General features: G+C 35.5%; 1 protein-coding gene across 2 annotated transcripts; it reads left to right on the top strand.

Moving 5' to 3' along the window:
- LOC101255539 (CLP protease regulatory subunit CLPX2, mitochondrial) lies at nucleotides 1-9,914 on the top strand. 2 transcript variants are annotated; one of them, XM_026033107.2, is made up of 16 exons: nucleotides 1-1,195; nucleotides 1,266-1,327; nucleotides 1,784-1,884; nucleotides 2,178-2,257; nucleotides 4,423-4,473; nucleotides 5,607-5,681; nucleotides 5,759-5,836; nucleotides 6,009-6,065; nucleotides 6,477-6,547; nucleotides 6,632-6,731; nucleotides 6,872-6,976; nucleotides 8,339-8,401; nucleotides 8,615-8,737; nucleotides 9,274-9,432; nucleotides 9,636-9,715; nucleotides 9,873-9,914. In XM_026033107.2, the coding sequence occupies exons 1-15, from the start codon at nucleotides 482-484 to the stop codon at nucleotides 9,705-9,707; spliced, it is 1,911 nt and encodes a 636-aa protein (XP_025888892.1). In that variant the 5' UTR covers nucleotides 1-481; the 3' UTR covers nucleotides 9,708-9,715; nucleotides 9,873-9,914. The 2 variants fall into 2 exon arrangements, with proteins under 2 accessions (XP_025888892.1, XP_004230411.1); XM_004230363.5 differs by having other exon boundaries at nucleotides 9,636-9,886.
- The last annotated feature ends 3,958 nt before the right edge of the window (nucleotides 9,915-13,872 follow it).

A 13,872-nucleotide genomic window follows, 5' to 3' on the forward strand; every position in this document is an offset into this window, starting at 1 on the left:
TATAATAATGGTAATATATTATAAATTTTCATAAATTGTCTACAAATAGCTAGAGAAAATATATAATTTATACAATCAAAAATTGAATTATACAAATTATGAATTTATACAAATTATGCGAATAGCAAAGATTGGGATACTTAGCCACAAACTATAATTTTCTTAAATTATAGCTATAATATCTAATATAGGGTAAATATTTGTTATTCGGTGTAATTTTCCAATATGTCAGATATATCCTCTTCTTTCATAAGGGAATTGGGATTAATAAAGCCCATTTAAGTTCTATTTTAACACTGACCGTTCGAAAAACACAACAAAAAGGCCTATTGGGCCAACACTCGAGACTCGGGGCGGGTATCGGATGACCCATTTTGTTCCACAACTCCGCCACATCAATTCACTGGCCGTCGTGAAACCTCCATTGAAATGCTCGTGAGTGAGCTCAGAAGAACCATAGAAGAAGAAGAAGGCTTAACAAATGTCTGCCATATTCAGATACAAATCAAAGCTCCATTCTTTCACCTTCAGAACATCTCTTTTTTCCATATCGTCTTCCAAATTTCATTCCTCTACTTCTTCCTCTTCTCTCAAACCTAGAAGAAAACCCTCGCTCTTCTTCAACCCACTTGAAGGTTCTAGAGTAGGGCTAGTGTTTAGGTTCGAGGGTTCTAGACTAGGGTTAGGGTTTAGGCATAAATGGGAGGGAAGTTCCGACAACTACGATCACATAAAATCAGAGGTGAACTGCCCACGCTGTTCGAAGATGATGACAGTGTTATTCTCTAACAGGCCGTTGTCGATCACCGCCGGGGAGACTGGTATTTACCAGGCGGTGAATTTATGTCCTCATTGCCGGACAGCGTTTTACTTTAGACCGTTTAAGTTGGAGCCTTTGCAAGGGACTTTCATTGAGATTGGGAGGGTTAAGGGAGGTGAAAAGGAGAGTGACGATGAAATGGCTGGGAGTTCTGGGAAGAATGATGGCAAGATTTGGGAAAAGTTGAGGTCTTATAGTGGGACCAATGGTAGTGATGATGGTGGACAGGGTACTTGTGAAACTGAAATGAAGGATTCGGAGGCGAGAAAGGAAGAAGGGTGGGGAGGTACTAATTTGGGGATTGAGTTGCTTACACCAAAGGAGATATGTAAAGGCCTTGATCAGTTTGTTGTTGGGCAAGAGAGAGCCAAGAAGGTTAGCAAGTCTATTTCTGCCGGGATATTCAACTTTGGTTCTTACTGACGTGATATGCTACATTCTGCAGGTGCTTTCTGTTGCAGTTTACAACCATTATAAAAGAATATACCACTCCTCTTTGAATAAAAAGTGAGTAAATATACGCTGTTAAATGACATATCATCTCGATAACATGTGTACTAGTGAAGATGTCACCCCTCAGTGGAAAGTTTGATCCTATGATAGGCCATCCCATCTAGAACTTGTTTGTTCTACTTATTTAGTGCTTGTCTCAAACAACATCAGGAGCTATTTTGGTTTCTCCTTAGGATGTGCTTCCTCCACTTACTGGCAGATTTGATTTTGTGCTGTGATCCTCCCTTTCAACGTCCAGAACTAGCTTAGTCCTTGGCTATTCACTTGTGATTTGTGAATATGTTTTGCTTCTTATCACAGAAACTGTAAGCATAAGAAGAAAAATTGAAAGCAAACAGAAGTAGTGTGTTTTGGTAGAACATGCATTGTAGATTTAATTGTTTTGGTCACTGATAGTACCAGAGGCTACTAGGATCCATCAATAACTGATAGTACTGATGTTGATGTCAGGTCAGATTCTCGTAAAGTTAGAGATGAGCTGGAAAATATTGATAATGATTCGGTCGAATTAGAGAAGAGCAATGTTTTGCTGATGGGCCCCACTGGCTCAGGTATGATATCTGATTTCTAGTTTGAGGAATGAGGAATTAGCCCCTCATTCCTAGTTTCTTTTTGGTACACCAATGAAGTTTAATTTTGTATACGAGATTGGCTGACATTATGTAGAGAACCATATTATGTTTTACATTATCTACTTTGAATTTAGTACTAGTTTATGGAAAATTTTCCTGTTATTAACAAATTATTGCCTTATTAGAAAGAAACTATCGATAAGAATATTAGTTTCAATAGACTTAATTGGTCATTGTGTTCTAACTTGTGTTTTCTGTGAATGAAAGGACAGGGAAAACATTACTTGCCAAGACACTTGCTCGTCTCATCAATGTCCCTTTTGTAATTGCGGACGCAACAACTTTAACACAGGCAGGTTTGCAATAAATTTCCTCTTCAAGTTGATTCAGTGCTATTTGATTTTCCCTTTGTTCCTGAAATAGCTCTAAGTAGTATACTTTTTCACTGATGAAGAACTCGACAATAAAAATATAAGATAATTGAACTCTTGCCTTGGAGGGGGGGTGGGGGGGGGGACATACTTCAAATTTTTTCCTTAGGTCCTTCCCTACTTGATATTTGTAACAGGCAAAAGTTATTTGCCAAGATTTGAACTTGTGGCGTCGCCTACACATTGTGCTGTTACCGAAGTCCCTGAGGCTAATTGTTGAAATTATCTAATGATTGAGTTTTACGTGTCTGGACTAATCTGACATAACACATAAGAAGATTACACAAGGCAAACCCACTCATCATACTTCAATTTTTTTCCTTAGGTCCTTCCCTACTTGATATCTGGTAACAGGCAAAAGTTTTTGCCAAGATTCGAACTTGTGGCGTCGCCTAACCCACACATCACACATTGTGCTGTTACCGAAGTCCCTGAGGCTAACTTGTTGAAATTATCTAATGATTGACTTTTATGTGTCTGGACTAAATCTGACATAACACATAAGAAGATTACACAAGAAGGAATATGGCTCTCATTCTCTATAATTCATTTGTTTATGGGAACAATGACAGGCTTCCTATTTTTTGTATTCTAAAAAATTAAGCAGGTGGATCTTCAACTGCTGGTGATCAAATATCAAAATTTCTGTTATTTTCTATCACAGATTATCTCCTAAATTTTGAACTGGGGGAATATACTTTGTTTTATAAGTCAAAGAGGGTTTTATTAACTGTAGCACTGAGTGTGTGCTTGGAGTATGCAGTACAAAGCAAAAACTTAACTAACTTATTGCACATGGAATGAACTGAAAAACTTCTGCATCTCCCGTTCAACTACTTTTTTGCTCCAAAAATCTAATAAAGATACATCTGAATTTTCGTCTAAAATGTTCTCTTGTTTTCTTCGAAATATTGCTGATTCTTTCTCTCCGTATGATCGACCATATGGTTTCTAGTATGGTGTACCAGAGGGGCTTTGTAGCTTTGTGGAGGCCTCTTCTGTTCCAATATAACAGTAGTTCTTTTGGGAATTCAGGGATGCACCATTTCACTTCTAGTGTATTCAGATAGATCGACCATTGCTAAGATGTGACTTTACAATGAATAAAAGTGTTCACATCATCCTATCTTTCCTCACATAGAACATATCTATTGCAAATTATCATTTCTTTCCTCTGTAGAATGTGTTTGAGAATAGGGAATACTCTGTGTTCACAATTTTTATAACCCTAAGAAACCAGGACAATGATCATACATTTTATTTTTGTTTTGATAAAGCACACTTTCTATTATTGGACAATGATCATACATATTGTTTTTGTTTTGACAAAGCATACTTTCTATTATTTCTCATTACCTCTTATTCATTGCATCAGAAGAGCAATGAGTTGTCATGGAGGATGAGGAAATTTAAGCAAATAGCAATAATCCTCTAAGAAATGTTATGCACATGTATATGGTAGCTTGGTAACAACCTGAGAATAGCCTCTTTGCCCATATTTCCTTTTGTTGCGCCCTTTCCTTTAAGTAGAGAAGATTGGGTGTTATGCATAGAATTTTTTTTTGTTTTATAAGGTATTCCATTTTTTGCTGTACTTCTTGTATTCGGGTACATAATTGCCCTTCTTCTAATGAATTTTATTACTTTATTTAAACAATCATGACTTCAATATTCACATGGCCAGAAGGAGAGATGGTTGTTAATTATGGACTAGCTTCTTCGATTGAAGTATTTTTGAGTGCTTAAACTTTGGTCTGATAACTATAAAATGTAGTCTACTATTCAGATTGCTGCACACTTAGTATTGATCGGAAAATTGTCAAATACTTTTGTCCTTGCATTTTAAAAGATATTAGTCTGGTTGTGGGCAGTCAATTGAATTTTACTTTTGTTTAATCTTTTGCCAAACCGTTGAGCTCTGTTGGACTAAGCTTTCTGACTTTGTTGCTTCACATAAGTGTGGACCATCTTTAAGTAAACATGCTTCTCCAAGGTGGTGAAGTGGTATTTTAGTTCATTTTACCTTTTTATTAGTTCTATTAGTGTCATTGAAATAATGAGGTATTTATCCCTCTTAACGCTGTAGGCTGGTTATGTTGGAGAGGATGTGGAATCCGTATTATACAAATTACTCGAGGTATGCATTATGATTTAATAGCATTTGAAGTTCCTTTTCATTCTATTCATGCCCGATCTGCTTAGTTAGCTCATTTCATTGACGTTACTTCAGAGCGGAACAGTGATATTGAGAGTTTCAGATAAGAACTGGGGTTTTACCTTGTGGGCACCCAAATGTAGCAGCTGCGGGTTTCCCTTGTCATAAAAATAAAATAAAATCTTTGGAAATGTTCTTTCGGACTTAAGTATTTCTGATATACCATTGGTCTCGGTGCAAAAATCTTGATGGCTTCGGTGTTACTGCTCCTGATTCTTTTGGTGTTAAAATCTTGCTTCTATTTGATGACCATTCAGAAAGTAATAAGGCTGTAAGCCTAGTAGAGTAAATATGATTTTTAATTGGAGTATGGGAGCAGCTGAGTAACTCTACGGCTAAAAAACAGAATCATTGTGCATGTAAAGTACTGCTACTGCAAATATAAGGTCATCATGTAGGAGGGGAAACATTTAAAACTGGCTCCTAGAATTGCAATTACCTTATCAGATTTTAGATTTGAAGAATTGCAAAGAGGTGATTGATAAATTTGTCTAGTTTAACAAGGAATTAGCTGGATAGTTGGTCCACTGGTTTTGAAATGATTGATTAGCCTGTGTAACGAATCAAACTTTAAGGAGCTTATGTCAAACTAAAAATTAAATTTTCTGAATATGCTACAGAGTTTGACTTTTTCTAGCATGTTTAATTTGTTCAGTTGTGGCACAGTTTTTGGAGTATTCGAGTGAAAAGAATGTACACTGATATGGATAAAAGAGGTTAATGATTTCCAAAGTAGTCACAATGATTTCACATTTGTGCAAAAATCGTTTTTCATTTTCATTTTTATCTGTTTAGATGTAAGAGTTATCATTATCACATTGTTGTGGAACTGGAGAAAACCTGATTGAAAAGGTTGGTTCAGCTGATTGTTGCATTGGGATAGTTTCTTTTTGATGAAGGTTGCATTAAATTGTTTCTGTGTGGAAGCAAGTTGACTTCCTATCTCCTTGTCAAGTAGACTATGCATGGTTTCTCTTTTGTGATCTCTTCACTTTTGCACTATTAGCAGCATAGTTATTCAATTATAAATTTTTGGTGTACATGATTGTTTGCAGGCTGCTGACTTCAATATCGAAGCAGCTCAGCAAGGGATTGTCTACATTGACGAAGTTGATAAAATAACCAAAAAGGTACAAAAACCATCATCTACTTTATGAATTTGGATTATTGATTTTAAAGTAATCATTCTCATCAGTCATTTGTATAGGCTGAGAGCCTGAACATTGGCAGAGATGTATCTGGGGAGGGCGTCCAACAGGCGCTGCTGAAGATGCTTGAAGGAACAGTGAGTGTTTATTGCAAATTATTCATCTGTTTGTTCCAATTGCCTATTACTCTTGTAAACATGTTTATAAATTCATGTCTGTAGTTCTGTGACTTCAAATGTGTTCTCTTTTGAATCATTTTTCGGAGATAAATAATCTCACTTGCTAAGTTTATCTTTATTTCTTCCTCAGATCGTAAGTGTACCTGACAATAGAGCACGGAAGCATCCACGTGGCGATACTATTCAGGTACACTGAATCTATTAAGGCCTCTTTTATCTACTTTTTCTCTTTGAAAATTGCAGGCTAACAGTTTTGTGGGACAAGCACTTGCATCTTGCTATTTGGATGATCATATAGTTTTGTGCTTTTAGAACCAATTTGATTAAGTTAGGGGTGGAAATCAAATCTCTGCTGGGAAAGATTGTTTGACCAAGGAAAATGACATGTCAGTCACTGACCTATTCAACAAAACATAAACAGGAAGTCTTCATCTAAACTACACATATGTTGGGAGGGGGAAGTCGAGTCAAATACTGGTTTATATACCTTGCAGCAATCATCTACGAAGGATGTAAAGTTGTAACGAGCTGGAAATTACTATCACTGTTCTTTCTAGATGCTGACAGTTCTTTATATTTTTTATATACTAATTTGCAGATAGATACTAAAGATATCCTTTTTATCTGTGGTGGAGCTTTTGTTGGTTTAGAGAAGACAATTTCAGAAAGGTAATCTGTCAAACTCAATTAATTTCATGGAACACATTTACGTGAAGTGATATATTATAGTTAAACTTATCATTCCTTTCACAGACGACAAGATTCTTCAATCGGATTTGGAGCACCTGTTCGTACTAACATGAGAGCTGGTGGTCTAACTGATGCTGTAGTCACATCATCACTTTTGGAATCTGTGAGGAGATCCCTGTGACTTGAGCGTAGTTTTCTTTTCTGGATTACTATTTTGTAGATCTAATGAGTCTTTTGTTCTCGTAAAATTCTAGAAACCAAATGCATTGGAAGCATTTATTTGACATTGCTTTCTGTATCTAGGTAGAAAGTGATGATCTCACTTCATATGGACTCATACCTGAATTTGTGGGACGGTTTCCAGTTTTAGTGAGTTTATCTTCCCTTGATGTGGATCAGCTTGTTCAGGTTTGTCTACTCTTTTTGCCCTTTGGCAATGTAGTTTCTAGTTTCACGTTTTCCTGATATAATTGGCTTTTTGGAACTCCAACTGTGCTAAGGAGGTCGATGACCAACTTAAAAATAGTCAAATGATGATGAATCCTCATAGTATTCGTTGATGAAGTCTTATTGAAATGGGCCCAACAAGAGTGAATTACACCCTGATTTTTAAATGTGGTTTTGATTGATTGATTGGGTGTGAAACTTTGGGAATTATTCCTTTTGCTTTTAGGTGCTATCATGAACTCTTAAATAGTAAACTCGATATGTTCTGTTGTAGGGACCCTCTTCCAATATTTGCCATCACTCTCTTTCTTTGATCCTTGTTTCCTTGTAGACATCAGTAAAATCATCTTGTGCCTCTGGGTTGGAGCTTAAGATGCTGCTGCCGCGTGCCAACAATCACATTATCAAATTCATCAAATAAGCCTTCATGCTTTAGGATTCTTTGCATTTATAGTCTAGATCTGAAGTACTCTTCATTCTTGTATGTGTAGCCTATAATTCAAATATCTGATTTTAAGTACCTTGGCCTAGTTAAATGCTTTAATCTTACAGTAGTATGTTGTTAGCACCCTTTTAGTCTACCAATGGTCTACACATGGAGTATTTAAGGAAATTCGAAAGTAGAATTCTTCAGCTTATAAGTTATTTATTTCTGTCCAGCTGTTTTTGTAGTAGATTATTACAACTTTTTAGTTATTTATTTTTCCTATTTATAGGTAGCAGTTGTTGCAGTAAGGAGGTTATTCCTCCACTTTCTCATTCAGTTGTATTAGGCAGTTGTAGTAGGCAGTAGACAATTATTTCCTTTTTTTTCAGTGTTGTATTTAATGTATTTGATTTCAGTGAAATGTTAAGCAGAAAATCAGTCAAGTTTTTGAGTACTTCAAACTCAAGAGATCGTAGGTTCTCTCTTAACGCACCAGCACCATAGGTAGAAAAAAGAAAACTTTAGATTTTATCTTGCAGCGTCTCATAACTAGATCCATAACAGGGGACCATAACATATGTTAATAGTTAATACTTGATACATGGATAGAGAAGTCAATAACAAAATCATATCTAGTGGGATAGAGAAGTTAACCAACTGAAGAAAATGTGAAGTGTGTGTTTGTGTGAAGTCTTTTTGAGGTTCAATTTGCATGCATTGGGAAATATCTGTTTATAATTTTCAGACTTCCAGGAAAAGAAGAAAAAAAGTAATAGGCTGCTTGAAGATGAAAGAAAATATTTGAAGTTGATGTTCTCTTTTGCATTTCACCTTTCGTATTGTTTCTTACTTCATTCTTTTCCTCTTGGTGGTGGATCCTTATTTTTTCTCTGCAGGTTCTCACCGAACCCAAAAATGCTCTTTGCAAGCAATACAAGCAAATGTTCAACTTGAATAATGTAAGCTTTTAGCTCAATGCTGTTTAGCTTTAATGTTGGATACTTCATTCCTCTTAAAAAGGAAGTTTCTCTCTCTTTTTTTCCAACACTCTCGCTAGAATATGGTAAAGAGAAGAACAAGAATCCATTCTTGAAAAAACATAGTACTTCGTTATGATGCACTGGATCAAAATCAATCAATTTACCTCGAAATTGTTTGTTTTGACGGTACAGGTCAAATTACAGTTTACCGGGAATGCACTTCGACTTGTTGCTGAGAAAGCCATTGCCAAAAACACTGGTGCACGTGGCTTAAGATCTATACTAGAAAGTATACTGACTGAAGCCATGTTTGAGGTATTGCATGACACTGCAACTTTTTTATTTGGCGTTAATTCTGGAAGAGCTTGGTAAAATATCTCACCATTTTACTCTTATCGCATTGAGGCTACAAGGGAGGAGATCTATCACCTTTTATTTGGAAGTTTGAAATACCTGCTTTGTGAATTACTTCCAAAATTTTCGTGAGCACTCATAAGTGGTTGGCCTATCTTACGAAGAACTTTGCTCCAAATTTTCAAAATGAACCTAAACATGATCTTTACCTGTTAATTGGAATGTGCCTAAATATTGGTTTCGAAAACTCCAGAAGTTCTATTAAAGTGCTTTTCTCTCAAACCTTTATGACTAAATGTATTTTTAATCAACTAGAAAATACCTGAGGAATTGTTTTTTTCTTGCCAAACGCGTCACATTCCCAAACGGTGCCTCAGTGAAATATCTTTACATAGCTGTCATGATCCTTGTGCTTTTTCGGTCACATGGCACTCAGAGGATCCTTTGTGCATGCCACAGCTGTTCTTCTAAACCATATCCTGGGATATTGTGCACAGGTTCCTGGAAGCAAGCCAGGCGAGGAATCTGTAGAGGTTGTCTTGGTTGATGAAGAGGCTGTCGGAACAGCTGATACAATTGGATGTGGAGCAAAAATTCTTTGTGGTAGCAGTGGGCTGGAGAATATCTCCCCTACTACTGGATCTTCAATGACAATGGTACGTCTCCTTTCATAGATAAGCAATTTTAAGCAACTTGCCATCAACCCGTCATTATTATGATCGCCAGTTGTGTTTGTATGAACTTACTGAATCTTGGTCAATAAGTGGGAAAATGTGTGAATCAAAGAACTGTTTGCTTTAGATTTCTCTGGAAGGATTGCTAAGTGTAAATTTCTTGAGTGATTTTGCTATTTTTTCAGGAAAAGAAAGAAGCAACCAAAGAAGACTTGGACTCAGAGTCTGAGGCTCCGGCAAGAGCCTTGAGTTTGTGATCTCAGTGGTCTGTTACTTCTCAATTTTCTTTTTGTGTGAATTCTTGTATATAAAGTATTGTCAGACATGCAAAGCTAGTTGGGGTTCCTTTTTCTTAAAAGAAGGCTTTTTGTAAACCTGGATTTTTGAACTCCGGTTGAGTTTTTTTATATTAAGTTCGACAGGCTCTTCCCCCGGATACCCGATCGAATCCATTTTGACTTCCAGGACGATGCTAAAAACTATGCAGTTCCGTTTTCATTCCTATTTGATGCAACACGATTGGTTAGTTTGAATTGGAAACAGTGTTAAGGAGGGATTCTATGTTGTAATTGTATGGTGAGTTTTTCTTTGATATGCTCGCCCTCTTATTCCTTTTCTCTGCAGCAACAGTAGATATATGTATGGATTTTGCATAAGTTGGACACTGCGTTCTCCAATCATAATAGAACATCATCTCTCTTTGGAGATTAGTTAGAGCTTTGGTTATGTCAGTGATTCATGAAAATACTCGCTCAACTCCATGTACCCTTAATTCCAAGGAATGAGTGCATGAGCTTAGTTCAAGTTCAAGCAGCTTCATTTGTACAGTAGCTATTTTCAAGAAATTAATCACTCAAGCATCAGAAAGGACCGATGCAGTAGTGATGTTTCTTCTTTATCTTGTCTAGCGAAGGTTTTTCGAGTTTCGAAGTTAACTAAGGATGGTTGAGCTGGTGCAGCGATAGCTATTTTTGTTCATCTGACTGCGATATTTATCTTCTCTAGCCTGACGACTTTAGCCTACATTTAAAAGCTGAAATCCTTGACATATTGCTAATGTCCAACATTAAAATGCTGAATCCTTGACATAATTTTTTACCATTTCAGTTTGCCTGGACTTTTTCAGACAATGAATTATGAATTAATCCTTCAACCTTTTTTTTTTTTTGGGGGGGGAGTCATTTTCATGAATTATTCTTCAGAGTCCAAGACTAACATACATAATTACGAGTTTCATCTTTTCTTAATGAATTCAGCGATCATGTCTACAGGATTCATCGTCTCTGTTGCTTCATTAGTTAGTCTAATGAATGCCTTTTAGTTTGCCCAACATTTCTCCTAATTTAGCACTACTTTGTCTTTCTTTTTTTTTTTCGAGTTTCAAACCTCGTTTTGCTTTCATTCCGATGACAGATTTTTGTTTATCTAACTATGCAGAACAAATGACAAATAAAAGAGCAAACACGAATTTATATAATTTTCTTCCCAACCTTTTTGTCATTATTTTTTTTTTATAAAAAAGACAAAAAAATGATAATTCAAATAATGATTAATTACATATATATTTTTTAAAATCTGAATTATTGAACCCGCGGAAATAATTGTTTTGTAGAATTTTGAAATGTATATATATGTGGTCCTTCTCGCTAAACTGAAAGAAACACACAAGCCTTCTCTCTCTCTCTTCCAATGGATTTTTCTTATGAAGCTTAGGTTCTTAGGTTTTTATGTGTTTTGTCTTAGGCTTAATTGTGTCTTAAGGTTCCTTAGGATTTTATGTTGGAGAATTTGACTTCTTGATGGATTTCGTAATTGATATTGTTTTACCTCATTGGTTTGTTATGTTAAAAAATTTACAATGTCTTTGTGATTTTCGTCAAGATTCTACTATGTTTTTTTGTGTTTTTTTACCAAGATTCTACAATGTCTTCGTGTTTTTCACCAAGATTCTACATTGTCTTTGTGATTTTTGCCAAGATTACAATGTCGTTGTGTTTTTCACCAAGATTCTACAATGTCTTTGTGATTTTTCACCATGATTCTACATTGTATTTGTGATTTTTTACCAAGATTCTACAATGTCTTTTCTGTAGTGAAGAATGCATGGTACCTATAGTTGTCTGATGGATATCTTGGTAACTAATTTTAGGCTTTTCTCTAGGGTTGTAAATGTTTGTGAAATCTGCAATGGTGAAGTACTTGATTAGATCAAATAGATGTCTGGGTTCTTCATGTAAGCTTTCTCTTCTTCTTTTTTCTTGATGGATTTTCGTACTGCTATTTCAAAATTCTCTTATGCCTACTGTATTTTAATTGTGTCTTAGGTTCTTTAGGGCTTTATGTTGGAGAATCTGACTTCTTGATGTTTCTTGATTGGAATTCATCAGTAATTGATATTGTTTTGGTTTTGGTCTGTTATGTTCTGAATTTACAATGTTTATGTGAATTTTTAACAAGATTGTACTATGTCTTTTCTTTAGTGAAGAATGTATGGTACCTACAGTTGTCTGATGGATGTTTTAACTACTTTTAGGCTTTTCTCTAGGGTTGTAACTGATTGTGGAATCTTTAATGGTGAAGTACTTGGATCAAAGAGATTACTGGGTTCTTTGTTGCTTTTTTTTCCCCTTTAAAATTTACCAAGAGTTGAATGCCTGCTTCTATAAGATTGGATGGTATTATTTATTTTTAATAATCAGTGTGTGTTGTCTTTGTCTTCAAGTAAGCTTCCTCTCTTCTTCTTCATTTTTTGATGGATTTTCTTACTGCTATTTCAAGATTTTCTTATGATATCTACTGTATATTGTCTTAGGTTCTTTAGGGATTTATATAAAGAATTTGACTTCTTGATGTTTCTTGATTGGCATTCAACAATGTAATTGATATTCTTTTGCTTTAGTAGTTTATTATGTTCAAGTATTTACAATGTCTATGCGAATTTTCCACTTTGATGGTTGTTTTCTTCTTTGGCGATGCCTATGCCTAATTCTAGTGCTAATATGCAAGAGGAGTTTCAGGGGTACTATTTTCAGTGTTTTAGCATCAGAAGGGACCATGTTCATTATGGCCTTTGCAACTGGAGCATGGAAGATGGAACAATTTGCATTCCGATTCTGACATTGTCCAATAGTTTGGTCGACAGCTATCATCTTGCTTCACCTAAATCTGTTGTAATTTCTCATCCTAAGCACCATTTAATTATTAAAATGCTGGTCAAAGCACTAAAAACATATGGTATAGAAAAAACTTTGTATTCATTTTAGCAGATTGCTTTTGGTTCAAGGTGAATGAGTAGTAGAAAATCCTCGAGTTCTTTGATAAGTAATCCTTGCAAACATTTGTATACAAATACTTCTTAATGTAGCATATATTGCAGATGATCTGTGGTAACTATGCGTATAGTTATACTTATCTTTTATAATTATTGGCAGATCTAGTTTCAAAAAAGAAAAGTTTCAAAAATTATTGGCAGATCTGATTTTCTGCAGTGATCCTCCTTTTTCATAATGACAGCACTAGTTTAGGCCTAGGCTATTTCACTGGTGAATCTGTTTTGCTTTACTTATTACAGAAGTCAGAAACAGTAAGCATAAGAAGAAAAGTTGAAAGCAAACTGAAGTAGTGTGTTTTGGAAGAACAGAGTAGATTTAATTGTTTTGGTCACTGATAGTACGGGAGGCTCTTAGTATTCATCAATAACTGATAGTACTGATGTCAAGTCAGATTCCGGTAAAGTTAGAGATGAGCTATGAAATATTGATAATAATTGGGTCGAATTAGTGGAGAGCAATGTTTTACTGATGGTCCCCACTGACTCAGATATGATATCTGATTTCTAGTTTGAGGAATTAGCCCCTCATTCCTAATTTCTTTTTGATGCATCAATGAAATTTCATTTTGTATTGAAGATTGGGTGCCAGTTTGTAGAGCACCATATTATGTTGTACTTTCTGTACTTTGCATTTAGTACTGGTTTATGGAAATTTTTTCCATTATTAACAAATTACAACCTTATTAGAAGAAATGGTATCTACTTCATCTATCCATAAGAATCTTAGTGTCAATAGACTTATTTGGTTGTTGTGTTCTAACTAGTGTTTCTGTGAATGAAAGCCTATGAAAGTACTTGCAAAAATGCTAGCTCATCTCATCAATGTTCCTTTTGTACTTTGGACGCAACAACTATAACACAGGAAGGTATGCAATAATGTTTCACTTCGAGTTGATTCAGTGCTATTTCATTTTCCGTCTTTTCCTGATATAGTTCTAAGTTGTGTAGATTTTCACTTATGAAGAACTCAACAATAACAAATAAAATATGATCGAACTCATGCCTTAGTCTGCTCCGATTCTTCTACCTTTCAGAAAAGGGGGGGGGGTGTTCTTTAGGACAACATACTTCGAAATTGTTCGTTAGGTCCT

This window comes from Solanum lycopersicum, chromosome 1, assembly GCF_036512215.1.
Source record: "Solanum lycopersicum chromosome 1, SLM_r2.1".
NCBI classification, from domain to species: domain Eukaryota; kingdom Viridiplantae; phylum Streptophyta; class Magnoliopsida; order Solanales; family Solanaceae; genus Solanum; species Solanum lycopersicum.

Bases quoted from the DNA above. Each gene is read 5' to 3' on its own strand.
- LOC101255539 (XM_026033107.2), top strand. From the start codon at position 482: ATGTCTGCCATATTCAGATACAAATCAAAGCTCCATTCTTTCACCTTC. The intron at 1,328-1,783 runs GTGAGTAAATAT...TGTTGATGTCAG, and splicing joins CACTCCTCTTTGAATAAAAA to GTCAGATTCTCGTAAAGTTA. The intron at 4,474-5,606 runs GTATGCATTATG...GATTGTTTGCAG, and splicing joins TATTATACAAATTACTCGAG to GCTGCTGACTTCAATATCGA.